The sequence below is a fragment of the Zalophus californianus genome, chromosome 16 (genome assembly GCF_009762305.2).
Source record: "Zalophus californianus isolate mZalCal1 chromosome 16, mZalCal1.pri.v2, whole genome shotgun sequence".
In the NCBI taxonomy this organism is placed as follows: Eukaryota; Metazoa; Chordata; class Mammalia; order Carnivora; family Otariidae; genus Zalophus; species Zalophus californianus.
The window spans coordinates 61773632-61800282 of record NC_045610.1 but is presented as its reverse complement, the minus strand read 5'-3'; the positions used below and the strand labels follow the sequence as shown (position 1 = coordinate 61800282).

At 62.3% G+C, this 26651-nt stretch overlaps 1 protein-coding gene across 1 annotated transcript; it reads left to right on the top strand.

Annotated features, from left to right (window-relative positions):
* Nucleotides 1-573: 573 nt before the first annotated feature.
* On the top strand, nucleotides 574-18813 carry FASN (fatty acid synthase). The gene is made up of 42 exons (XM_027625651.2): nucleotides 574-730; nucleotides 2451-2586; nucleotides 3287-3439; nucleotides 4593-4766; nucleotides 4906-5106; nucleotides 5212-5334; nucleotides 5423-5538; nucleotides 5620-5754; nucleotides 6304-6772; nucleotides 6863-7050; nucleotides 7139-7328; nucleotides 7913-8007; nucleotides 8117-8251; nucleotides 8353-8556; nucleotides 8706-8821; nucleotides 9143-9318; nucleotides 9407-9598; nucleotides 9682-9762; nucleotides 9887-10066; nucleotides 10294-10473; nucleotides 10553-10756; nucleotides 11387-11691; nucleotides 11943-12335; nucleotides 12410-12577; nucleotides 12653-12771; nucleotides 12876-13030; nucleotides 13165-13368; nucleotides 13554-13704; nucleotides 13792-13970; nucleotides 14062-14181; nucleotides 14356-14478; nucleotides 14586-14809; nucleotides 14889-15090; nucleotides 15212-15363; nucleotides 15475-15566; nucleotides 15836-15987; nucleotides 16085-16330; nucleotides 16593-16781; nucleotides 17107-17337; nucleotides 17448-17671; nucleotides 17776-17874; nucleotides 18020-18813. Exons 2-42 carry the CDS (start codon nucleotides 2460-2462, stop codon nucleotides 18407-18409), a joined length of 7557 nt encoding a protein of 2518 aa, XP_027481452.2. The 5' UTR covers nucleotides 574-730; nucleotides 2451-2459; the 3' UTR covers nucleotides 18410-18813.
* Nucleotides 18814-26651: the final 7838 nt, after the last annotated feature.

The window sequence follows — 26651 nt, the reverse complement described above, 5'->3', positions numbered from 1 at the left end:
GCCTAGCAACGCCCACTCGCGCGCCGCCATTGGGCCGGTGCGCACGCCTCCGGTCCCCGATTGGCCACGGCGGCGGAGCGAGCCCCGCCCCCTAACCCCCTCCACCCCGGCCCGGCTCCGCGCCGCCGGAACGCGGGCCAGTCGGTCGGTGTTCCCGGGGGTCCGGCCGGTCTGCGGCGTGCCCCCAGAGTGGTCCCAGAGTGGCGCCCAAGCATATTCCCGTCCAGCTTCACCCGCGCGGCGCGCACACGTGGCCCCGCGGCCCGAGGGTGTGGGGGGTGGCCCCGGGAGGGGCCGGGGGCCCGCCGGGGACTCAGTCCCCGGCGCGTGCGCGTGCGCCTCCGGCGGTTCCGCGCCTCGGACCCGCGGAGGCGGGGCACAGAAGCCGGGGGCGGGGGTGCTGAGGCGCCCCTCCCGGCGCCCCCGGAGTGCTGGGTTCCCCAGCCCTGCGCGCCCCCGCGCGGGGTCCCGGCGGCTCGGCGGCGCGCAGCATCACCCCACCGGCGGCGGCGCGCCGGGTCCCGGGGCGCAGCCCCGACGCTCATTGGCCTGGGCGGCGCAGCCAAGCTGTCAGCCCATGTGGCGTGTCCGCGCGGGGACGGCCGCGGTTAAATAGAGTCGGCGCCGGCCTAGAGGGAGCCAGAGAGACGGCAGCGGCCCGGCCTCCCCTCCGCCACCGCGCTCCATCCTCGCTCCCCGCCGCCCGCTCCGCCGCCCGCGCCCAGACCAGGTACGAGCGGCCCGGCGGGGACCGGATACCGGGGGGGCCCTGGGGGGGGGGCGGCCCGGCTCCGGGGCGCCGCCGGTCCGCACCCTCCGGTCTCGGGGCGCTCCCGCGGGGAGGGATCGGCCCGTCGGGCCGCGGGCGCCGAGGCCCCCGGTCTGGGTGTGCGGGGCGGCGGGGTCCCTGCGCTGGAGGGCCGGCGGCGGTGCGCCCGGGGCCCGGCAGGGCAGGTGGGCGATGGCGAGGGGCGGACGCCGGGCACGCCGCGAACAGCCATTTTGGTCGCGGGCTGGGCCACGCGGGCCGCACCGCCCAGCCCCTCCGCCCGCGGCATCCCCCAGGCCCGGTGCCGGAGGGCCGCGGCCGGGCGGCGAGGGTGGTGTTGGGCGGGGGGGGGGGGGGGGGGAGGGGGGAACCGGCTGCCGTCACGTGGGCGCCGCGCGGAGCCCCGAAGCTCTGGAGGGCGGGCGGCGGGGCGAGGCCGGCGCCGCGGGGTCTCCAGCCCCTGCCCGGGCCGCGCCGGACTCGGCGTGAATAGCAAGTAGGGGAGAACAGCGGGCGCTCTCTGGAGGCAGCGAACGCCCCCGAGCTGATGCCTCTTGGGCCTCCAAAGGGCTCTTTATTCAGCGCTGGGGGTGGGGGCTCCCTCCCGGCAAGGACTCAGGCACGCGAGGGAGACGCTGCTCTCTGCTCGCGCGCCCTTGCTCGGAGAGACCGGGAGACCCGGGACGGCCGGAGGATGGCGTGTCCACCGGTCCTTAGTGCCACGAGACCATGGGGCCTTGGCGGAAGTTGCCAGACCAGCCCTGGCCTTGCCCCCTCGGGGCTACCCAAGAGCGCCCTTCCTCAGTGTGGCCCGGGCTTTCTCTGCAGGGGGGCCTCGGGGGACCTGGATCTGGGTGGTCAAACAGCCTGTGCGGAGGTAGGCAGGTAGTGTCCTGAGGACTCACCTGTACAGGTGTGCAGGTGTGGGCAGCACTTGCCTGGCCCTTAACCAAGTGGTTCTCCAGGTTGGACCCTGCTTAGGTGGTCAGACTGGCTGGATGGATCCACGCCGGGGTAGGGGCCATCTTTTCCAGCCCTGCAGGGACCCCTCCCCCCATGTCCCTTCCAAGCCCTAGCAGTTCATGGGCTGCCCTGAGTGTGCCTGGGCCCTTGTCCCCAGCATGGAGAACAAGCTGGGGTGCAGGGTGCAGGGCCCACTGGTCAGTGTGGGCTGGTGTTCCCCCCATTCTCATATATTTTTCCCTCAAACTTTGACACCCTTTCTTTTTTGCTTGCTTGATTCCTTGGGTCAGCTCTTAACACACTGATGGCCGGGTGGCCCTGTCCCAGGAAGGGTTCAGCTCTTCTGGGATGGCCCTGCCTGCTACCTCTCCCAGGACCCCAGCAGCAGGTTGCACAGACCACCGACTGTTGGGGGGCAGACACAGGGGTAGCAGGGCCATGGTGTAGTCACCACATGTGACAGGTCAGTGCCAAAGGCCAGAGGGCCCGACCCTCCCAATGACAAGTAAGGGCTGGCTGGACCAGCATGGACCCCCACCCCATATGCCCTGGGCTTCTGTCCCAGCTCGCACAGCGCACAGGAGCTAACCAACTGCTCTCAAACCCATAGGTGGTGCTGTGGGGTCAGGAAGCCAGGGGAGAGGGTGGGAGGCTGCCTCCTGGTGGTGTGGCCGCCAGAGCTGACCAGCATCAGGCTCCCATGCTGCCCTCTCTGCAGAGAGCAGCCATGGAGGAGGTGGTGATTGCTGGCATGTCCGGGAAGCTGCCCGAGTCGGACAATATGCAGGAGTTTTGGGCCAATCTCATCGGCGGCGTAGACATGGTGACAGACGACGACAGGAGGTGGAAGGCAGGTGAGTGGGTGGCCCTCGCACTCACCCCCCCACACAAGGGGACCCTCTCCTGTTCTTGCTCTGGATGCAGCCTGAACCCCGGTCCCAGTGGCAGAGCCACTGGTCACCAAGGCGAGGCTGGGGACTGGGGGCCCACGGGAGGCTGAGGGCCAACCCTGAGCATGCATCTGCCCGTTTTATAGCCGAGCTAGGTGATCTGCTGGGGGAGCAGATCCAGGGTGAGGCCAGGTGGGCAGGCACCCTGGCCCCACCGCCCACCACCCTGTTCCTCTGAGCCCAGCCAGCTACTGCCAGATAAGATGCCAGGCTCTCTCGGGAAGCTGGTTTGACTCCCTCCCGCCCAGTAGGTTGTTCTGCAGAGCAGCTCTACCTGATCTACGGGATGTGAGTCAGCGTGGTGGAGTCTGGCCGGCCTCAGCAGCCAGGCAGTTTAGGACAGGCCGAGGGTCTCTGGCTAGGGCAGTGGTGGGCAGGAGGAGGGCACTGTCCCCACTGGGCTCTGCTCCGAGGCCACCTCCCCCACGGCTGCCCAGTGGGGCCCCATCTCAGAAGGAGGGCTGGTGTCGCCCAAGTGGCACCCCAGACCTAGCAGCACCAGCCCCTGCCCAGTCTTCCCGGGAGCTCATGGCTCCCTATCACAGCAGGGACTTTGCCGTCGGTCACTCGGGGCCCACAGCCTTCCACCTGTCTATGTCTGCAGGACTCTATGGCCTGCCCAGGCGGTCTGGCAAGCTGAAGGACCTATCCAGGTTCGACGCCTCTTTCTTCGGGGTCCACCCAAAGCAGGCTCACACTATGGACCCCCAGCTGCGCTTGCTGCTGGAGGTCACCTACGAGGCCATCTTGGACGGAGGTGGGTCCTCATGAGGCTGCTGGCCAACTATGGCCACCTCGGGGCTGGGGGCCCGTCCCTGAGGTTCCCACCTGCCCAGAAATTATGACAGCGTTGCCTCTTCTCACTTCTAAAAGCAGAAGTCCAAAGACACAAAAGTTACCAAGGAGGCAGTGCAAGGCGCTGTGGCTCTCCTGGGCCCTGGTCCATGGCCCATGGGCTCGAGGAGATGTGGGAGGCGTGGGCCTGGGAGCAGGTCGAGGTTTCACAACCGCACACATGGTGTCCCTGGCATGCCCTGATGCCCCAATTTCCTCCCTCCCCAAAGTCCAGCTGGTCTTGGGGCAAGGCTGGAGTGCCAGGCAGAGCGGGAGGTGGGGTCCGGCCCCCAGGACTCTTGCTTTCCACTCTCCCCTTCTCTGGGCTCTGCCAAGCCTTGTACAAGTGCTTCGAGACAGCTGTCCCTTGTCACGGGGCACAGACCTGTTCCTACCGCCCCAGGGGCCTAAACGTCTTGCCTGGTGGGAGAGGAGGCCGGCCACGTGGGTGTGGCGCCTCCGCAGGTGGGTGGTGGGAGCCCAGGCCTGAGGGGGAGCCTGGGAGCCGGCCAGTTGTACTGCAGGCAGGCGGGCAGGCAGCCCTGGCCTTCCAGCTTGCTTGCTGCACAGCTAGTCAGCCCCTGGGGCCCGCATGGGACAGTGCTGCAAGCACAGAGTGCCCTGGAATGAAGGGCCAGCAGAGACCTTGGACGCCATTCCCCAGAGGCTGGCCGGGGTCCCTCCCTCCTTTCCCAGCCTGGACACTCAGCCTTTGTCTACCTCTGTTTCCTTATCTTAGCCTGTCCTAGGGAAGGCTGCCCTTGGTGCTTGGGTGCTCATTGGTCACTGGGGCTTGCCAGACCCTACTGGTGACACCAGGGGCCAGGGCAGTGTCCTGGGGACAATGCTGCCTTCTGTGCTCACCTCCGGCTGTGTCCGGCCTCTGCCTGGCCCAGAGCCTGGAGCCCCACCTGCCTCCTGGGCCCTGGGTTCCTTGTGACCCAGTTGCCTGTCCTCAGCCCTACCTGGGCTGGCTGCCTCGCTCAGGCCCCTCCAGAGCCAGGCTAAGAGGGAGGACTTAGCCCCAGAGCTGGGCAGCAGGCCCGGCTGCCAGGCCTTACCATTGCTTCCTGCAGGCATCAACCCAGCATCTCTCCGAGGGACACACACCGGTGTCTGGGTGGGCGTGAGCGGCTCCGAGGCCTCAGAGGCCCTTAGCCGAGACCCTGAGACTCTCTTGGGCTACAGCATGGTGGGCTGCCAGCGTGCCATGATGGCCAACCGTCTTTCCTTCTTCTTTGATTTTAAAGGTGGGTACCCACCCAGCCCGTCTGGGCCTCTGGTTCCCCCAGGAAGGCTGGCCAGGGCGAGGCGTCCGTGCCATGGGTTCCCAGTGGAGGGCACTCTGCTAGAGCCACCAGGGCCCCCCCATTGTGCTCTTGCTCACAGGGCCCAGCATCGCTCTGGACACAGCCTGCTCCTCCAGCCTCATGGCTCTGCAGAATGCCTATGAGGCCATCCGCAGTGGGGAGTGCCCCAGCGCCATCGTGGGCGGCATCAACATCCTGCTCAAGCCCAACACCTCCGTGCAGTTCATGAAGCTGGGCATGCTGAGCCCTGAAGGCACCTGCAAGTCCTTCGACGAGTCTGGTGAGCGAGCAGGGGCGGGAAGGGCAGGGGGTAGCCCCAGAGCTCTTGGCCCTGGGGGGCGTGGAGCAGCAGAGCCCCTAGGCCTGAGGTGCCCTCTCCATGCAGGGAACGGTTACTGTCGCTCGGAAGCCGTGGTGGTCATCCTGCTGACCAAGAAGTCCCTGGCCCGGCGCGTGTATGCCACCATCCTGAACGCCGGCACCAACACCGACGGCTGCAAGGAACAAGGTGGGTGCCGGCCGGGGGCTGGAGGGGCCCGGGCCTGGCTGCTGCAGGTGGTCATTGGTTGGGGGCTGAGGCCTGGCTCATCCCACAGGTGTAACCTTCCCCTCTGGGGAGGCCCAGGAGCAGCTCATCCGCTCCCTGTACGAGCCGGCTGGGCTGGCCCCAGAGTCTCTGGAGTATATCGAAGCCCACGGCACGGGGACCAAGGTGAGTGCCCTGCCCACCCCCCACACCCCAGGCCTGAGAGGCGCCCGGGCGGGACCCTGACCCCCCTCTTGTCCTCCACAGGTGGGCGACCCCCAGGAGCTGAACGGCATAGACCGAGCCCTTTGCACCACCCGCCGGGACCCTTTGCTGATCGGGTCCACAAAGTCGAACATGGGGCACCCGGAGCCCGCCTCAGGGCTCGCAGCCATGGCCAAGGTAGGTGGGCGGGCCTGGAGCCGTCCTGCCTGCCAGGCAAGGGGGGGTTTCCCACAGACTGTGCTGAGGGGTGCCGGCCACTGAGGCCCGGACAGCAGGGCACAAGCCTGTGACTGGTCTCGACCCTTGCTCCCTGTGGGCCAGAGGAGGGGGCAGTGGCTGCCCCCCGTCCCACAGTCTTCCTGACCAGCCGGTGGGGGGCGCTGGGTGGCCTGTGGGGAGACCACGCACTGGTAGCTCCTGGATGCGGCGGGGGCTCCCTGGTGCTCTAGGCTCCTTGGGGCTGACATCGTAACCTGCTTACCGTTCCTGCAAGAACTGGGACCTGGAAGGAGCTCTGGCTGAGGGGGCCTCTGTGTCCAGGCCCACAGCCCATCCGTCTGGGGGGCGCCCTGGGGCCCCAGGTGAAGGCGTGGGGCCCAGAGAGGGGAAGGGTCACTGGGTCCCTGCGCTGTGTTAGGTGAGGCAGGGGCGCAGGTGGGCCTGACCCCAGGCAGCAGTGCAAGGAGTCCGAGGCCAGCTGCCCCACCAACTGCGAGCCCCCTGCAGGTGCTGCTGTCCCTGGAACACGGGCTCTGGGCCCCCAACCTGCACTTCCACAGCCCAAACACTGAGATTCCCGCACTCCGGGAAGGGCGGCTGCAGGTGGTGGACCGGCCCCTGCCCGTCCATGGAGGCAACGTGGCTATCAACTCCTTTGGCTTCGGCGGCTCCAATGTGCACGTCATCCTCAGGCCCAATTTGCAGCGACCCTCGCCGTCCACCCCACACGTCACCCTGCCCCGTCTGCTGCGGGCCAGTGGGCGCACCCTGGAGGCCGTGCAGTGCCTGCTGGAGCAGGGCCACCAGCACAGCCAGGACCTGGCCTTCGTGAGCATGCTCAATGACATCGCGGCCGTCCCCCCCACCGCCATGCCCTTCCGGGGCTACGCGGTGCTGGGCGGGGAGGAGAGCAGCCCGGAGGTGCAGGAGGCCCAGCCGCCTGCTGGCCAGCGTCCACTCTGGTTCATCTGCTCTGGTGAGAGGCCGGCTGTGCGGGCCCGCCTGGGAGGGTGAGTGGGGGGCTGGCCCCGGCGGCCACCACCCCTGACAGCTCTCCTTGGGACAGGGATGGGTGCGCAGTGGCACGGGATGGGGTCGAGCCTCATGCGCCTGCACAGCTTCCGAGATTCCATCCTGCGCTCCGACGAGGCCGTGAAGCCCTTGGGCCTGCAGGTGTCTGAGCTGCTTCTGAGCACAGACGAGAGCTGCTTCGACGACCTTGTGCACTCCTTCGTGAGCCTCACCGCCATCCAGGTGAGCCCTTGGGCTCGGGGGGCCAGTGGGCAGGACGGGGCTGGTGGCCGGGCGGGCGTGGCTCCTCATGCCCCTCTCCTCCCCCCAGATCGCCCTCATAGACCTGCTGACCTCCATGGGCCTACGGCCCGATGGCATCATCGGGCACTCCCTGGGGGAGGTGGCCTGTGGCTACGCAGATGGCTGCCTTTCCCAGGAGGAAGCCATCCTCACCGCCTACTGGAGAGGCCAGTGCATCAAGGAGGCCAGCATCCCACCAGGGGCCATGGCGGCCGTGGGTGGGTGTCCCTCTGTGCTCCTCCGTCCCGCTCCCCCCACCAGCCTCAGGGGCGTCCCCGACCTTCCTCCTGTTCACACGGGGCGGACGCCGTGACCCACCCCAGCAGCCTACGGCTGGCAGTAAACGCACAGGCCGTCGTCGCCATAGGCTGGGCTGAAGCCACGTAGGGACAAGAATGCCCCCCCCCCCGACACAAGAAGCCAGGGAGCTTTTGATAAAGTCAGTGTCAGGGTGACTCGCTTTGGTTCCCTTGTGTTGGTACCTGCTCGTGCCTCAGGCAGGCTGGGCCGGAGACAGGAAGGACACCTCAGAGAGCCACCACCCTGAGGGGCTGCCGGGGAGGGGCCGAGGCCCGCGGTGGCCTGTCGGAGGCTCAGGACCTGGCTCCCCACCTGTGGGACAACAGAGAAGGTGTCCTCCGAGATCAAACGCAGCAGGAGCGAAAGTGCCCTGTAAAGGCCCCGCTCCGCGGCTGTCATTACCGCACCCCTGTCATTAGGGCCTGCCCCGGGCAGCGCCTTCCTCTCGGGTGGGGGCCCTGGCTCCCCACAGCCCGCCCCCTGAGGCCATCCCTGCCCACAGGCTTGTCCTGGGAGGAGTGTAAACAGCGCTGTCCCCCTGGCATTGTGCCCGCCTGCCACAACTCCGAAGACACAGTGACCATCTCAGGACCTCAGGTGGGCCCTGGGAGGCAAGGCTCATCCCCAAGTCCCTTCCCCATCCCTCAGGGGGAGCTCTGCGTGGGGAACCGGTCACACTCGTCCAGCCCGACACCTCTGTCCTTAGGCCCAGGTGGTCACATTTATGGAGCAGCTGAAGCAGGAGGGCGTGTTTGCCAAGGAGGTGCAGACAGGCGGCATGGCCTTTCACTCCTACTTCATGGAGTCCATCGCCCCCACGCTGCTGCAGGCACTCAAGAAGGTGGGCTGGCCACCCTACGGGGGCTCCCTGGAGGCAGGGCCTCCTGGAGGCAGGGCGGTGGGGGCTGAGGCCCCGCACGGCTGACGGAGTCACGTGCGCAGGTGATCCGGGAGCCGAGGCCCCGCTCGGCGCGCTGGCTCAGCACCTCCATCCCCGAGGCCCAGTGGCAAGGTAGCCTGGCCCGCACATCCTCGGCGGAGTACAGCGTCAACAACCTCGTGAGCCCAGTGCTGTTCCAGGAGGCGCTGCGTCACGTGCCTGAGCACGCCGTGGTGCTGGAGATCGCCCCCCACGCCCTGCTGCAGGTGCGCACCAGCTGGGGCCAGGAGCGGGGAAGGCCGGCCAGTTCCAGGAGGGATAGTGGTCTTGGTGCATCGGCCAAGAGAAGCCAAGGGTCTGGGCCTGCGGGCAGGTGGGAACCAGTGAGGAAGGCCAAGCCCATCTGCCTCACCAGGCCGTCCTGAAGAGAGGTGTCAAGCCCAGCTGCACCATCATCCCCCTGATGAAGAAGGACCAGAGAGACAACCTGGAGTTCTTCCTCAGGAACGTGGGCAGGCTCCACCTGCTGGGGTGGGTCGGCTGCCCCTGCTGGGCCACCGGGGAGGGGGCCGGATTCCCAGTGGGGGGAGGAGGGGGCGGTCTCCCCGGAGCTTCTCCCCGACAGCAGAGCATGGTAATAGGGTTGCTTGGTGGCCTTGAGGTTGTCCCCAGGAAGTGGGCTGGTGGGTGCTGGGCCACCTCAAGCTCCCTTGGTATGGCCCCCACCCCACCCCCCCGTCTTGATGATCTCTGGGGTCTCGTGGGAGATGGCTGGCCGAGGGTATGACAGGGTGGTCCCGGGCAAGGCCGCCAGCCCAGGTGTGCGCCTCACACCTCTCCCCCACCCCCCAGCGTTGACGCCAACCCCAATGGCCTGTTTCCGCCCGTGGAGTTCCCGGTTCCCCGGGGGACCCCTCTCATCTCCCCCCACATCAAGTGGGACCACAGTCAGATCTGGGACGTGCCTGCCGCCGGGGACTTCCCCAGCGGCTCCAGTGGTTCGTCTGCCGCCACCGTCTACAACATTGGTGAGCGGGGCCTGGGGGCAGTTGGGGGGGGGGCGGCAAGGGTGCCTTCTCCCGCCTGGGTGCCGGCACTAAGGTCCAGCCCGCACAGACACCAGCCCCGAGTCCCCCGACCACTACCTGCTGGACCACCGCATCGACGGCCGCGTTCTCCTTCCTGCCACCGGCTATCTGTGCCTGGTCTGGAGGACGCTGGCGCGGGCCTCGAGCCAGAACGTGGAAGAGATGCCCGTGGTGTTTGAGGATGTGACACTGCACCAGGCCACCATCTTGCCCAAGACCGGTGAGGTGGGGTGGCTGCCGGGGTCAGGGCGGGAGTGCTGACGGCTGACCCCTGCTGCTCATCTCCAGCCTTGCCGTCCACAGGGACTGTGGCTCTGGAAGTGCGGCTTCTGGAGGCTTCCCGCACCTTTGAGGTGTCTGAGAACGGCAATCTGATCGTGAGCGGTGAGCAGAGGGCGTCCGGCCAGGCCATGGGCTCTCGGGTGGGGGCTGGCCTCCGAGTGGACCCTTGGCGACCAGCTCCACTCTACGCACCTCAGGCTCTTCTGCCCTCCCCCCCCCCCCGTAGGGAAGGTGTACCAGTGGGAGGAGCCTGACCCCAAGCTCTTCGACAGCCAGGAGGGCCCGGACCCCATGGACCCCACGGCTGCGTTCCACCTGTCCCAGGGGGACGTATACAAGGAGCTGCGGCTGCGTGGCTATGACTATGGCCCCTGCTTCCAGGGCATTTTGGAGGCCGACCTGGGAGGTAGGGCGCCACATCCTCCCTTGATGCTCCAGGAACGAGCCTTGGGGCCCCCTCCCTGCAGGCCGCACGGGGCCTGACCTGCTGCCCAGGACCCAGGTGCCACGTGACTCCACCGCCTGAGTCATGTGGACAGGGGGCTGTGCTGGGTGTGAGGGCCCGTGTGGAGGAGAGGGTGCCGTGAGCATGGGAGGCCCGGCCCGGCCACGCCGACGGTCCCTCTGCCACAGGTCGCACAGGCCGGCTGCTGTGGAAGGGCAGCTGGGTGACCTTCCTGGACGCCATGCTGCAGATGTCCATCCTGAGCGTAGCCCAGCGCACCCTGCGCCTGCCCACCCGCATCACCTCTATCCACATCGACCCCGCCGCTCACCGGCAGAAGGTGTACTCGCTCGAGGGCCAGGCCCAAGGTAGCCCTGAGTCCCAGGCCCCCCGCGCCTGCGTCGCTGGGCCGGCCGCGGCCCGCGCTCACCCGGCTCTTCCCCACAGTGGCTGACGCGGTGGTGAGCAGTTGTCTGAACCGCACGGTAGCTGGCGGGGCCCTCGTCTCAGGCCTGCACTCCTCCGTGGCCCCGAGGCGGCAGCAGGAGCAGCTTGCCCCGATCCTGGAGAAGTTCTGCTTCACTCCCTACGTGGAGGGGGGGCTCCTGGCTGGAAACGCAGCCCTACAGGATGAGCTGCAGCTGTGCAGGGGTGAGGCCCAGCCCCTGCCCCTGTGTTCCAGCCTCCGTCAGATGCCTCTGGCAAAAGGGAGTTTCTCAGCTTTCCACACAGCCCTTCGCTGGGACCCGTTCCAGCGTGACAACCTCCTGCTTCACAAGGAGCCAAAACTTGCCTCCTCGAGAGGCTCCCGGTCTTCGGGGTTAGCTTAGGGCACAAGGACGGAGTCGGTCCTTCCCACCTGTGTCCCCAGCCAGGCATTTGGGTGTGATGCCGCAGGGGCCTGGCCCGGCAGACCACGTGAGGGCTCACACCCACGCTGATGGGTGAGGGATAATCGGCGGGGGCCTGGCGTGCCGCCGGGGATGTCAGGGCACTGAGCCCACGCTCCATAGGGAGCCTACTCTCTGTGGAGCTCACGCCTTGATGACACCCACCCAGGGGACTAGTTCCTAGTCCTAGAGGACCAGGCTGCCCTCTGTCTACCCCATCTGTTCGCTTATCCAGGGGCAGGGCCAGGCAGTGGGCCCTGGGAGGCCAGGGTCACCTGGGTCCTGGTTACTGATGGATCCCTGCTCTAAGCAGACCCCTGCTGTATGGGGGAGCTTAGGGAACACTGGCCTGAGTGAGACCGCGCCTTAGTGCCCATCTCCCCCTCCCCAGGGCTGGCACAGGCACTGCAGACCAAGGTGGCCCAGCAGGGGCTAAAGATGGTGGTCCCTGGGCTGGATGGGGCCCAGGTGCCCCGGGAGCCCCCACAGCAGGGCCTGCCTCAGTTGCTGGGAGCTGCCTGCCAACTCCAGCTCAATGGGAGCCTGCAGCTAGAGCTGGACCAGCTACTGGCCCAGCAGAGGCCCCTGCTGCATGACGACCCCCTGCTCCGCGGCCTTCTCGATTCCCCGGCACTCAAGGCCTGCGTGGACACCGCCCTGGAGAACCTGAGCAGCCCCAGGATGCACATTGTAGAGGTGGGTGTGTGGACCCAGGTCCAGGCAGGCTCAGCCGTGAGAAACGCCAGGGCCCGTCAGAAGCTGTGCCAAGGCTGCCCTCGTGTCCTTGACCGTTTCACCCTGCTTGAAGGAGAGCTCCGGGGGAGGACACTAGCTGGTGGTCTTCTCAGCAGTGTGGGTGGGTGGGCCTTTCTGGCAGATGTCCGCCAGCTTGGATCAGGGTGCCTGCCTGGTGGGCAGCTGGTCCAGGAAGCTCTCCCCACCTCCAGGTGCTGGCTGGTGATGGCCGCCTGTATTCCCGCATTCCGGCACTGCTCAACACCCAGCCCCTGGTCCAGCTGGACTACACAGCCACGGACCGCCACCCCCAGGCCCTGGAGGCTGTCCAGGCCAAGCTGCAGGAGTATGGCATGACCCAGGGCCAGTGGGACCCTGCAGACCCTGCCCCCAGCAGCCTGGGCATGGCTGACCTGCTGGCATGCAACTGTGCCGTGGCCACCCTCCGTGACCCAGCCACGGCCCTCCGCAACATGGTAGCCACTCTCAAGGAGGGCGGCTTCCTGCTGCTGCACACGCTGCTCAGAGGACACCTGCTGGGAGAGACGGTCGCCTTCCTCACCTGCCCAGAGCCCCAGCGAGGCGGGCAGAGCCTCCTGAGCCAGGTGAAGGGGCGGGGGCGGGGCTGGGGCTGGGGCGGGGAGGCTGGCTGAGCACTGACCCCGCCCTACCCACGCAGGACGAGTGGGAGGGTCTATTTGCTGGGGCGTCCCTGCACCTGGTGGCCCTGAAGAGATCCTTCTACGGCTCCGTGCTCTTCTTGTGCCGCCGCCGGCCGGCCCCACAGGACAGCCCCATCTTCCTGCCCGTGGAAGACACCAGCTTCCGATGGGTGGACTCCCTGAAGGTCAGTCTCTGCCGGGCCTCCCAGCCCACGGGCCTGGGGACCCACCCAGACGCCAACCCTTCCTTCGTCCCGCAGAACGTTCTGGCCAACGGCTCCTCCCAACCTGTGTGGCTGACGGCCTTCAGCTGCACCACCTCGGGCGTCGTGGGCATGGTGAACTGTCTCCGCCGAGAGCCTGGCAGCCACCGGATTCGGTGAGAGACAGCCACAGAGCTGCAGGTCCCCTCTCCCTCTCCCCCTCCTCTGCCCTCGCCCTCTCCCACCTCCAGCCTCCCCTCACCTGTGTGGTTGCCCACAGATGCATCCTGGTGTCCAACCTCAGCAGCACCTCCCCCATCCCCAAGATGGACCCAAGCTCCTCAGAGTTGCAGAAGGTGTTACAGGGGGACCTCGTGATGAACGTCTACCGGGACGGGTCCTGGGGGGCCTTCCGCCATTTCCCCCTGGAGCATGGTGAGCCCTCCTAAGATGCCTCCCTGGCCCCCACCAGCTCCTTGCGTTATAGCTGGGTGGTCCAAGGGTGACAGGGGGCTAGGGGGCCCTGGCTAGGAAGCCCCTGTGGCAGCCGCATTTCCTGTCGCCTTCAGGCCTGCCAGAGGAGCAGACCGAGCACGCCTTCGTGAATGTCCTCACCCGGGGGGACCTCTCCTCCATCCGCTGGGTCTGCTCCCCTCTGCGTCACGCCCAGCCCACTGACCCCGGCATCCACCTCTGCACCGTCAACTACGCCTCCCTCAACTTCCGAGACATCATGCTGGCCACGGGCAAGCTCTCCCCTGACGCCATCCCAGGTACGGACTGCATCCTGCGGGCATGGCCAGAGCAGATGCTCCAGGCCAGGGACCGGGAAGAGGAAGGGCTCCTTGACCCACAGCACTCAGTGCCCTGGAAGCTCCTCAGGCCTGAGCTTGCGCACCAGGCACCCCCACCTCCCGCCCGGGGAGACGCAGGGCTCACCGCCACCATCTACCCCCAGGGAAATGGGCCTCCCGGGATTGTATGCTGGGCATGGAGTTCTCTGGCCGGGACGCCAATGGCAAGCGTGTGATGGGGCTGGTGCCCGCTGAGGGCCTGGCCACCTCCGTCCTGCTGTCTGAGGACTTCCTGTGGGAGGTGCCGTCTAGCTGGTGAGTCGGTGGGACCGTGAGCCCGGCACCCCACGCGGCCACGGCCGAGACTCAGGCGCGAGCTGACCTCGTGTGCCGTGCCCACAGGACCCTGGAAGAGGCAGCTTCCGTGCCCGTGGTATACTCTACTGCCTACTACTCACTGGTGGTGCGGGGGCGCGTGCAGCGTGGGGAGACGGTGCTCATCCACTCGGGCTCGGGCGGCGTGGGCCAGGCCGCCATCGCCATCGCCCTGAGCCTGGGCTGCCGCGTCTTCACCACCGTGGGTAAGCCCACCAGCCCTCCCGGGAGCCCGAGGCTGTCCCCGCCCCCGCCCCCGCCCCACGGCCTGGCTTAGCACGCGCCTCTCCCTACCAGGGTCCGCCGAGAAGCGCGCGTACCTCCAGGCCAGGTTCCCTCAGCTTGGCGACACCAGCTTTGCCAACTCCCGGGACACGTCCTTCGAGCAGCACGTGCTGCGACACACAGGCGGGAAGGGTGAGCGCGGCTCGCGGGCCCCCGGCAGCGGCCCTGGCACGCCCACCAGTCGCTGTCCACCCGCGCTCCCACCGTCCTCCTCTGCCCTTCCTCACCGGGCCCAGGCGGGGACAGTGGGGCCGGGGCCAGTGTCATGACGGAGAGGACCTCTCTTTCCCCACACCCCCTCGCAAGGTGTCGACCTGGTTCTGAACTCTCTGGCGGAGGAGAAGCTGCAGGCCAGTGTGCGCTGCCTGGCCCAGCACGGCCGGTTCCTGGAGATCGGCAAATTCGACCTTTCCAACAACCACCAGCTGGGTGAGGCGGGCAGTGGGCAGGCGGGCAACAGGAGGCCCGTGGGCGGGCGAGGTCCGCAGGGTCAGCTGGGGGCCATGAGAGCTGAGCCCTCCCCACTGCCCACACAGGCATGGCCATCTTCCTGAAGAACGTGACGTTCCACGGAATTCTGCTGGACGCGCTCATGGATGACGGGGGCAGCGACTGGCGGGAGGTGGCTGGGCTGCTGCAGGCGGGCATCCGGGACGGTGTGGTGCGGCCCCTCAAGTGCACCATGTTCCCCAAGCACCGGGTGGAGGACGCCTTCCGTTTCATGGCCCAAGGGAAGCACATCGGCAAAGTGGTCGTGCAGGTGAGTGTGGGGCCCCCAGCACCCCCGGCTCCAGCCCCCGAGGGCAGTGCCTGAGCTGGGGGTGCTGCTTGGGCTGCAGGTGCTCAAGGAGGAGCGGGAGACGGTACCACAGGTGACCAGGCCCACGCTGATGACAGCTGTGTCCAAGACCTTCTGCCCGGCCCACAAGAGCTACATCATCACTGGGGGCCTAGGCGGGTTTGGCCTTGAGCTGGCCCAGTGGCTTGTGCTTCGAGGGGCCCAGAAACTCGTGCTGACCTCTCGCTCTGGGATCCGCACAGGTGAGCAGTCCCGAGGGCCGGGACGGGGTGGGGGGAATGCCTGGTCGGCTCGGCTCAGCGCTCTTGTGCTCTCTGGTCTGGAAGCCCGGTTGGCCCAACTGCACTGCCCTGTGTCCCTTAGGCTACCAGGCCAAGCAAGTCCGTGAGTGGAGGCGCCAGGGCGTGCAGGTCCTAGTGTCCACCAGCAACGCCAGCTCGCTGGACGGGGCCCGGAGCCTCATTGCGGAGGCCATGCAGCTGGGGCCTGTGGGCGGCGTCTTCAACCTGGCCATGGTGAGTGCAACTCTGAAGGGTCCAGGGCAGACCCCCAGGGAAGGGCCCTCCCAGGCTGAGCCCTCCAAAGCTGTGAGGTCAAGGCAGGTGCTGAGAACCCCTCACCCTCAGGTCCTAAGAGATGCCATGCTGGAGAATCAAACCCCTGAGTTCTTCCAGGATGTTAACAAGCCCAAGTACGACGGTACCGTGAACTTGGACAGGTGAGGTATACGACCCCCCAGCCCTGTCCCCATCCCCCAGCACAGCCTGGCTCTGACCTGGGTGCATGCTGGAAGCAGCCGCCTCTCTTGACCTGTGTGTACCCTAGCACAGAGTTCCCACTGCCACTCAGGGATCAGGCAGCAGGCCTCTGCTGGGGCCTGAGCTGGGGGTTCAGGGAAGTGGAGGCTGCTGGGCACGCTGGCCGGCGGGGGGAGCGGGAGGCGGGGGGACTGGACCAGCCAGCAGGGTGTGACTCGAGCACCCACAGGGTGACCCGGGCAGCATGCCCCGAGCTGGACCACTTTGTGGCCTTCTCCTCCGTGAGCTGCGGGCGCGGCAACGCCGGCCAGACCAACTACGGCTTCGCCAACTCCTCGATGGAGCGCGTGTGTGAGAAGCGCCGGCACGACGGCCTCCCAGGTGGGCCAGCTTGCTCCTTGCCCGGCAGCCCCCACTTGCTGCCACCCTGCCGCGTGCCCCCGCTCACCCCTGGCTCGCTGGCCCTGTATTCCTGTAGGCCTCGCGGTGCAGTGGGGCGCCATTGGAGATGTGGGCATCATCCTGGAGACGAGGCGCTCCAACGAAATGGTCATTGGTGGGACACTGCCTCAGCGCATCACCTCCTGCTTGGAGGTGCTGGACTTCTTCCTGAACCAGCCCCACGCCGTCTTGAGCAGCTTTGTGCTGGCTGAGAAGAAGACCACCGCCCAGGGTGATGGCAGTGCCCAGCTGGACCTCATGAAGGCGGTGGCCCACATCCTGGGTGAGGGAGACCACCATCCCCGCACTGCAGACCCTCAGCTCCCGCTAACTGCCGTTTCCCTGGCGGGAAGAGAGCCCGTGCTCTTTTGCTCCAGGAAGGGACAGGCTCCAGTGGTCGGCACAGAGCTGGTGGGGGGGTGGGGCACATGCCGTAACCGCGGTGATGGTGGTTTAGGAAGGGGACTAGCCACGAAGGTGTCCGCGCTCACCCAGGGCCCCTCCCCACCTTCCTCCCAAATTGCCAACGGAGTACCTGTCCCCAGGCATTCGAGACTTGGCCACCATCAACCTGGACAGCACGTTGGCAGACCTGGGCCTGGACTCGCTCATGGGCGTGGAGGTGCGCCAGATACTGGAGCGCGGGCATGACCTGCTGCTGTCCATGCGGGACATCCGGCAGCTCACGTTCCGCAAGTTGCAGGAGTTTTCCTCGAAGGCTGGCACAGCTAACGGTGCGTGGCTGTTAGGGAAGAGTTGCAGAAAGGGGAAGGTCCCTGGGCCACCCTGGCCCCAGCTCTTCCTCCGTCCCTGGAGCAGCACGGGTGTTCCTCTGTGCCGCGGGCTTGCGAGCAGCCTAAGCCGCCCCCCCCAACCCCCCCAGGTCAGGGCTTGTCCATTGGGCCCCTGCCCGTGAGCCCTGCATGGGGCCTCGGCACCCCCCCCATTTCCCACCCAGCCCGAGTCGGGTGGGTGTGTGCGCCTGTGCCCGTCGCTGTGTTTGTGCGTGGGGCATCTTGTGTGGCCCTGGCCCTCCCAGCATCTGCCCCCTCCTTACAGAGCTGGCAGCCCCCATGGCCAAGGACAACAGCCTTACCGGTCAGCAGGCCCAGCTGAACCTGAGCACCCTGCTGGTGAACCCTGAGGGCCCAACCTTGACACGGCTCAACTCAGTGCAGAGCTCTGAGCGACCCCTGTTCCTGGTGCACCCCATCGAAGGCTCCACCATCGTGTTCCACAGCTTGGCCTCCAAGCTCAGCATCCCCACCTATGGCTTGCAGTGTACCCGAGGTGTGACCCGTCCTGCGAGGCTGTCCCCACCCCCCAATAAGGCAGGGTGGTGTGCATGTCCCACCCAGGGTCCCCTCCTGCCTGCTGCTGAGCCTCCTTCTGCCCCACAGCTGCACCCCTGGACAGCATCCAGAGTCTGGCCGCCTACTACGTGGAGTGCATCCGGCAGGTGCAGCCTGAGGGGCCCTACCGCATTGCCGGCTACTCATTTGGGGCCTGTGTGGCCTTCGAGATGTGCTCCCAGCTGCAGGCCGCACAGCAGAGCGCGGCCCCCTCACACAACAGCCTCTTCCTGTTTGACGGCTCGCACTCCTACGTGCTGGCCTACACGCAGGTGAGGGCCCTGGTGGTGTCGGTGGGCTCCCAGCCCCAGCCCCAGCCCCAGCCCCAGGGTCGCAGTCCAGGGCCCGGCTGCAGCAGCCCCTTCTCCCTCCACAGAGCTACCGCGCCAAGATGACCCCGGGCTGCGAGGCAGAGGCTGAGGCCGAGGCCATATGCTTCTTCATGCAGCAGTTCATCGACGTGGAACACGACAAGGTGGGTCTGGGGAGCAGGGGCTGCGGGGGGTGGAGGGGGTGGGGGGCGCCCTGCAGCCCCGAGTGGAGCACGCACGTGCACAACCCGGTCCGGACCCCACGGGGCTTTGTGCCAGGCACGCACCACTCAGAGCCCCGTCCCGCAGGTGCTGGAGGCGCTGCTGCCCCTCAGGGACCTGGGGGAGCGCGTGGCGGCCGCCGTGGACCTGATCGAGCGCAGCCACACGGGCCTGGACCGCTGTGAGCTGACCTTCGCCGCGCGCTCCTTCTACCACAAGCTGCGCGCAGCCGAGCAGTACGCGCCGCGGGCCACCTACCACGGCAACGTGACGCTGCTGCGAGCCAAGACCGGTGGCGTGTACGGCGAGGGCCTGGGCGCCGACTACAACCTGTCCCAGGTGTGCGACGGCAAGGTGTCAGTGCACGTGATTGAGGGGGACCACCGCACGCTGCTAGAGGGCAGCGGCCTGGAGTCCATCCTCAGCATCATCCACAGCTCCCTGGCCGAGCCACGTGTCAGCGTGCGGGAGGGCTAGCCAGCCCCCCGCGGCCCCGGGGGTGGGGGGGGGGTCCTGCCGGTGGGAGTCCTGCCCCCGCGCCCTGTGCGCGCCGCCGACTCGGAGACCTGCCCCGGTCTGTGAAGGGTCGGCCGGGCGGGGCCTGGTGTGCCGCGTGGGGTCCGCCGCGTGGGGTCCGCCGCGTGGGGTCCGCCGCGTGGGTCTGCACCTCGGTCCTGCATTCGATCCTCCTATTTATTGCGTCGCTGGGGAGACGTCAGGGCCTCGTCCACCCTGTGAAGGCCGGCGACGCAGGAGCCCCAGCCCTGGGGCCCCAGTGATGCAGGGGCCTGTGGAAAGGAGCAGTCCAGGGCGCCCGGGCACCCATTCTGTGTTCGTCTGTATTCGTTTTTCAAGAAACATGATTCATACTGCTGCTTGAATTCTGGAGTTTACTGTAACTGTCCGTGTCCAGAACCACGTCTGGACTGCGTTCCAGCAGCGCTGCTCATAATGGCCAGGAGGTGTCCACCAACCTGGGGAAGGCCTACCGGCCTCCCCACAACTAAACCCCACCTGAGCTCTGGCCTCCAGTCACCCTTTCTTCCCTCCTCTGACAGCTGCGTGAGGGCCCAGGGAGGGCGCCCCTCTGCTCCCCACGGCCCTCAGACACAGGGACAGCGCCTGGCTCCTAGAGGGCCGGGTGGCTGCTCTCCCAGAGAAACAGAGCCCGTAGGACAGGCATACCATTGGGCACTTTAACAGATCGGCCAGGGCAGGTGTGGTGTCCCCCCGCACTGCTTCTTGCCTGAATTCCTTACTCCTCAGGGAAACCTTGGGATTGTTCCCCCTTGAGGAGGCCTACACACACCATCGAGAGTAACCTTGACCTGGAGTCAGGTCATAGGTGTGAATCTCATCAACAAAATACCTTCACAGCAACGCCTACGCTACTGTTTGCGTAACTAGCCGAGCTGAACAAGAGACTGACCATCACACTGGTTTAGGCAAAGGTGGATCAGAGCAAGTCAGAGGGGCAGGGAGGCTCCCTGAGCATCTGAACCCTGAGAGCCAAGGGGTGAGGTGGACACCAGTGGTGCAGGGGGGTGTGAGTTCTGAGCCAGCTGGTGGGAATGAGCAGGGAAACCTGGACCCTGCAGCCAGGGATCCAGGGGCCAGGGAGATCAGGCCCACCTCTAGCCTTCTAAAAGGATGTGCTGAACACAGAAACAGACCAGGGGTGCCTCCATATTCCTTAGAAAGTTCAGCATAGAATTACCATGAGCCAATAATTCCACTCCTAGGTATATACCCCCAAAGAATCACACACCGGGGCTCACACACGGCACTGCTCATAATGACCAGGAGGTGTCCACCAATGGATGGATGTACAGATGCGGTCCGTTCCTGTCTGGAATATTCAGCAGTGGAAAGGGCTGTCATTCTGGCACATGCTGCATGGGGCTGAACAGGTGCCAACAGTGAAAAAGATCTCAGAGCAAAAACTACACCCGGGATAGAAAGGGTTACTTCATATTAAGAGTCAACTGGTTGAAAGGATGTAACAATCCTGAACTTTCATGCCCCGTGATGGTTCCAAATCACAGGAAACAAAGGTTATAGATCTGAAGAGAGAAACTGACAAATCTGCAATGGAAGCTGGAGATTTCAAAAGCCCTCTCTCCTAAACTGGTGGAACCCAGAGTCCGGATCAGGAGGGTGCACCAGACGGACCATAACAACCAGCCCGTCTGCCCGCATTGACTTAGAACACTCCACCCGACAGCAGCATAACACATTCTTTCCAAATTCACATTGTACATTTACCAAGGCAGCACACATTCTGGGTCATAAAGCCAGTGTCATTAAGTTAAAAAGAAATTCAACTTCTAGAAAATATTTTCTCCACAATTGAATAAAATTAGAATCAATAACAAAAAAGGTCTCTAGAATATCCTCACATGCGTGGAAATCAGATAACAGTTCTAAAGAATCCTTGGGTTAAAGAAAAACTGGAAAGAGAAATTGGTATCTCAAGCTGAATTAGCGCAGCACCGCACCTCTTAGCGGACAGGTGTGGGCCTGAAGACCTGTGGCAGGAATGAAGGAACCGCTCAAATTAACATTCAGAAACTAAAACAAAATAAGGGCAAACTGGACCCAGCTAAGCAGAATAATGGAAATAGTACACACCAGAGTGAAAATCAACGGAGTAAAATACAGAAGAACAACAGAAAATTAATGAAACCAGAAGCGAGTTCTTTGAGAAGACCAGTAATACGTAAACCTTCAAGCAGATCGAACTGGAAGAGAAAGACACAGAGTACCAATATCAGGAACCATAGAGGTGATGTCCCTGAGATTCTACACGTATTAAAAGACTAATAAGGGAATATTATGAACAATTCTATGCCACACAATTGGACAACCTAGGTAAAATGACAAAATTCCACACCAGACACAAAGTCAAGAAGAAATCGCAGCCCGAGTGACCCTGCACGTATGGAAGAAAACGAGTTTGTAGTTAAAACCTTTCCACAAAGGAAACTTCAGACCTGAATGGCAAATTCTGCTGGATACTTAAGAGAAAAATGTTGCCCATTCTATCCAAACTCTCCCAGAATTCTGGCAGGGAAACCAGTCTCAGTTGAAAAGCATTCAGTTTGCATGAAATATCTGGGGACGTGTTTGTCTGCTCATGCTGTCAAAACACGACACTGTAGACTGAAATTTATTTTCTCACAGCTGGGAAATCCACGATCGAGGTTCCTGCCAATTCAGTTCCTGGGGAGAGCTATCCTCCTGGCTCACAGGCTGCTGCCTTTTTGTTGTCCTCACATGGCAGAGAGCGACCACACGAGTCCTGGTGTCTCTTCCTCTTCTTGTAAGGACGCCAGCCCTAACAGATGAGAGGCCCGCCCTTAGGACCTCATTTCGCCTTTAACACCTCCTTTTCGGCCCCATCTGCAGATATAGTCACTTTGGGGGTTAGGGCTCCCACATGAATGTCGGGGGACACAATTCACTCCACAGCAAGGGAGTAACATACAGCTCTTCTATTAGCCAGCATTCCTTTGATACCTAAACCCGACATTACAGGAAAGCTACCAGTATCCATCATGGTCATGCATGCAAAAAATCAACGCAGAATTTTAGCCTGCACAATCATATTTTGAAGGGTAACACGTCATGACCAAATGGAGCCCCATTTGGGGCTAGGAATGCAAGGCTGGTTCGACCTTGAAAAATCAGTCTCGGTAATTCACCAGATTAATGGCTAGAGCGGATCATCATTGGATGCAGAAAACAGCTTCTGCTGAACACAGATGCACAAAACCCAACACCCATTTGTGGGGCCAGCTCTCAGCCATCTAGAGATGGGAGACCTCCTCCACCCGGTAAAGACGTCCCTGCAAAATGCCACTGCCGTCGCCCCTAATGGCAGAAGGGCGAATGCCCCAGCTGTGATCAGGGACGAGGCAGAGACTCACAGTCCCGCCACGTCCAGTCAGCACCGCGTTGGAAGTTCTAGCCAGCAAGTCACAGAACGGAGGTAAAGGCGGGTACAGAGGAGAAAGAAGAAATCCAACCGCCCCTGGTCGCAGGCAACATGGTCAGCCCTTGCTGAGAAGCTGACAGAACCCACAGAAACCTGCTAGATGTAAGCCGTGAGTGTGGGAAGACTGCAGGAGAGGTCGGTGTGCTGAGCCCAGTCACAGAATCACGCACAAGGAATGAATGGCAGACACTGATGTTCACAAGTCAACACCAGTCAGAGCAGTGCCCCTTAAAGAAGAGAGAGTTAGGGATGAGTGTGATGAAAGGTGTGCAAGGCCCTGCTGAGACCATCCTTTGCTGAATGGGATGAAAGGAGCGAGGAGGGAGATGTGCTGTGCTCGTGGGTTAGAAAACTCAAAAAAAAAAAATCTATAGGTAATTTTGGGGAGAATTTACACGTTAACATTAAGATTTTAACTTTAAGCAATCTCTATAACCTATGTGGGGCTCGAACTCATGACCCAGAGACCAAGAGTCCCACGTGCTACTGACGGAGCAGGCCGGGTGCTCCCTGACCCATACATTTTATACCGTCTCGATCAAAATCCCAACGGGCTTTCTGTAGGAATCAACAAGCCGACTCTGAAATCGGTGCCAATGCAATTCGATACAGAGCAGTAAAGCTGGAAAAGTTACGTTGCCTGAATCCAAGATTTATTACAAAGCTGCAATAATTAGGGCGCCTGGGTGGCTCAGTCGTTAAGCGTCTGCCTTCGGCTCAGGTCATGATCCCAGGGTCCGGGGATCGAGCCCCGCATCGGGCTCCCTGCTCCGCGGGGAGCCTGCTTCTCCCTCTCCCTCTCCCTCTGCTTGTGTTCCTGCTCTTCCTCTCTCTGTGTCAAATAAATAAATAAAATCTTTAAAAAACAAACAAACAAACAAACAAAGCTGCAATAATTAAGACAGTGTGTTTATTAACATCAAGATACACAAGTAGATCAATGGAACAAGATAATGAGCCAAGAAATAGACTCACATGAATGGACAGCTAATTTTCAATAAATGGTTCTGGAATAATTGGATATCCACATGCAAAAAAAAGAAAGAAAAGAGACCTTAGATCCATAGCACAACACATACAAAAATTAACTCAAAATGGATCATAGACTTTAACGTAACTTTTAAAACTATAAAACTTTTTGGGGCACCTGGGTGGCTCAGTCAGTTAAGTGACTGCCTTCGGCTCAGGTCATGATCCTGGAATCTTGGGATCAAGTCCCGCATCAGGCTCCCTACTCGGCGGGGAGTCTGCTTCTCCCTCTGACCCTCCCCCCTCTCATGCTCTCTCTCTCATTTTCTCTCTCTCAAATAACTAAAATAAAATCTTTAAAACTATAAAACTTTTTGAAATAAATATAGGATAAAATGTTTGTGAACTCAGGTTCAGCAAAGATTTCTTAACTAGGACACCAAAAACATGATTGATAAGAGAATAAATTGTTAAATTAGATTTTATCAGGGCGCCTGGGTGGCTCAGATGGTTAAGCGACTGCCTTCGGCTCAGGTCATGATCCTGGAGTCCCGGGATCGAGTCCCACATCGGGCTCCCTGCTCGGCGGGGAGTCTGCTTCTCCCTCTGACCCTACCCCTCTCATGCTCTCTCTATCTCATTCTCTCTCTCAAATAAATAAATAAAATCTTAAAAAAATCGATTTTATCAAAGCTTGACCATTTCTACTCTTTTTTTTTCTTTTAAGCATTCTCCACGCCCAGCACGGAGCCCAACACAGGGCTTGAACTCACAACCCTGAGATCAAGACCTGAGCCAAGATCAAGAGTCGGTTACTCAACCGACTGACCACCCAGGCGCCCCCATTTCTACTCTTTGAAAGACACTGTTCAAAAAATGAAAAATACGTCACAGACCCCTGGAAAGTTTCTGACCAAGGATTTGTGTCCAGAATATGTAAAGAACTCTCAAAATTCAACAAAAACAATTTAATTTTTAAAAATGGGCAAAAGAGGGTGCCAGTTGGCTCAGTTGGAAGAGCATGTGACTCTTGATGTCGGGGATGTAAGTTCAAGCCCCATGCTGGGTGTAGAGATGACTTAAAAATGAAACCTTTTTAAAAATTTGTTTAGGGGCGCCTGGGTGGCTCAGTTGGTTAAGCGACTGCCTTCGGCTCAGGTCATGATCCTGGAGTCCCGGGATCGAGCCCCGCATCGGGCTTCCGCTCGGCGGGGAGCCTGCTTCTCCCTCTGACCCTCTTCCCTCTCATGCTTTCTATCTCTCATTCTCTCTCTCTCTCAAATAAAAATAAAATCTTTTAAAAAAATTAAATATAAATAAATAAATAAACAAACATTTGTTTAGGGGCACCTGGGTGGCTCAGTCGTTAAGCGTCTGCCTTTGGCTCAGGTCGTGATCCCGGGGTCCTGGGATCGAGCCCCGCATCGGGCTCTCTGCTCAGCGGGAAGCCTGCTTCTCCCTCTCCCACTCCCCCTGCCTGTGTTCCCTCTCTCGCTGTGTCTCTCTCTCTCAAATAAATAAATAAAATCTTAATAAAATAAAATAAAATAAAAATTTTAAATGGGCAAAAGATGTGAAAGACATTAGGAACAGACATAACATTTCATAAGGAAATGAAAATTAAGAACACAATTAGGGGGGCGCCTGGGTGGCTCAGTCGGTGAAGCATCTGCCTTCGCCTCAGGTCATGATCCCAGGTACTGGGATCGAATCCTGCATCGGGCTCCTTGCTCAGTGGGGTCTGCTTCTCCCTTTCCCTCTGCAGCTCCCCCAGCTTATGCTCTCTCTCACTCACACTCTCTTAAATGAATAAATAAGATCTTTTAAAAAATAAAATCTTTTTTTAAAAAAGAATATTACGTGTTGGAGAATGTGGAGCAACTGGAACTTTCCTGTGTCGCTAGCAGAAACGAGAAATGGTGCACCATGCTGGAAAATATTTTGGCAGTTTCTTAAAAAGTGAAATGTGCACCTACTGTGTGACCCGGCCATTCCATTCCTAGGTATTTACCCAAGAGAAACAGTCTGTGTCCACATGAAGACTTGTCCACAAGACTTTTTTGTAGCCCAAAGCTGCAAACATGGAGACATCCATCCCAAGTGAACAGACGGGCGGATTGTGGTTCGTCTGGGCTGTGGAAGCCACTCAGCAGCAATGAGCAACAGGCGATGGATGCGCACGGCGGCGTGGATGGTCGCGAGATGCTTACGCTGAGCGGAAACCCCAGACCAAAAGGAGTCCCCCGCTGCATGAGTCCACCTCTGTAAAATCCTAGAAAGGCAAGGTAATCTCTAGGGACAGAAAATAGATCAGTGCTTTCTAGGGACAGGGGGCTGGCGGGGGACAGGAGGCAACATTGGGGGGGGTCATAAATATTTTCTTTTTATGGTTGTGATAGTTTCACTGGCATATAAATGTGTCATTGCTCATTGTGCCTCCATAAAGCTGTTAGAAAGGTGTATATAAACCAAAAGTCAGTGAGACCCCAACATATGGTGGGTAAGACACCTGACTTCTCCCCTTGTAAGAGGAAGGCAGACCACAGTCACACTGAGCTCTCAGTCCGGACCCCTCGGGCACGGGCTGTGGGGACACGGGCTCCAGGCGCTGCTGGGAGCTCAGGCAAGGGCATGAGCCCCCTGGAGGGAATCACCTTTGCACGCCCCTGTCTTGGAATTTATCCCGGGGGTACAGCGACCTGCGGCCACACGGGCACAAGCCTACTCACTTGCACTCTGTGACACTGCGAAGTATCAGCGGGCAGGTAAAGGGCAGGAGAGGTGTGGGCCGCCTGAGCAGCTCCCGGGCCCCTTTCTCGGGGGGAAGTCCGCCCGGAGCTCCAGGGCAGGGTGCGAAGTGGGGGAAAGGCAGTGTGTGCGCGCGTGTGTGCGCGCTAGAGGGGTCACACGGCAAACACGTGTGCATCGATGCTTGTTTCCACAGAAAGAAGCAAGGAGACCGGGGTGGAGGGAGTTGTGGCAAGAGGGACATTTCTCTGAACAAACCTTGCAGGAGTTTTGACTTTGGGAACTACTCAGGACCTTGTGTGTTCAAAGAGTAAACTTAAATCTACACAGTTGGGGACAAAATTAAAACTGGAGACAAGAGAAAGAAGTGAATCTGAGCGCAGTGCGCATGGATGAGCCTGGCGCACAGGAACGAGCGGGGGCGCCCTCCGCGGGCTGCGTCCCGCGCACAGGACAGCTCACCACCCTGACTTTGAGGCTGTATCCGCGGGACACACAGCCGGAGGGGCCAGGGAGCCCGGGCCCCTTCCACGATGGGCTGGAGCCCCGGCCCCCGCTCAGTCGGCGGGGGCGGGAACCGGGCGGGAGCCCGCGGCGCGAGCGCCGGGCTCCAGGGCTGGGCGGGGCGGGGGAGCGCAAGGACGCGCCCAGACCCGGGGGACGCCACCAGAGCCCAGGCCCGCGACGGTGGCAGGTCCACGCTTGCGGATGGCGGCGGGCACTTCCGCGAACTCGCGCCCCCGCGAACTCGCCGTAACCCGGGCAGAGCCTGGAGCAAGTCACCACAGTCTCTGAATCCGCTCGAGGGCGCAGGGAGGGGCGTTTGTGCCGACAAATCTTACCAAGTCCCGACGCGTCCCCGGCCCCACTCCGCTCCGGGCGGGGCAGCCCACAACATCCCAGAACATGCCCCCGGGAGAGGCTGAGCGCCGGGGGGCCCCCACCCCCAGTGTGCTTGCAGAGCTGCCAGACCCTGCAGGAGGCTGCCTGGTGCCCCATTTGTGA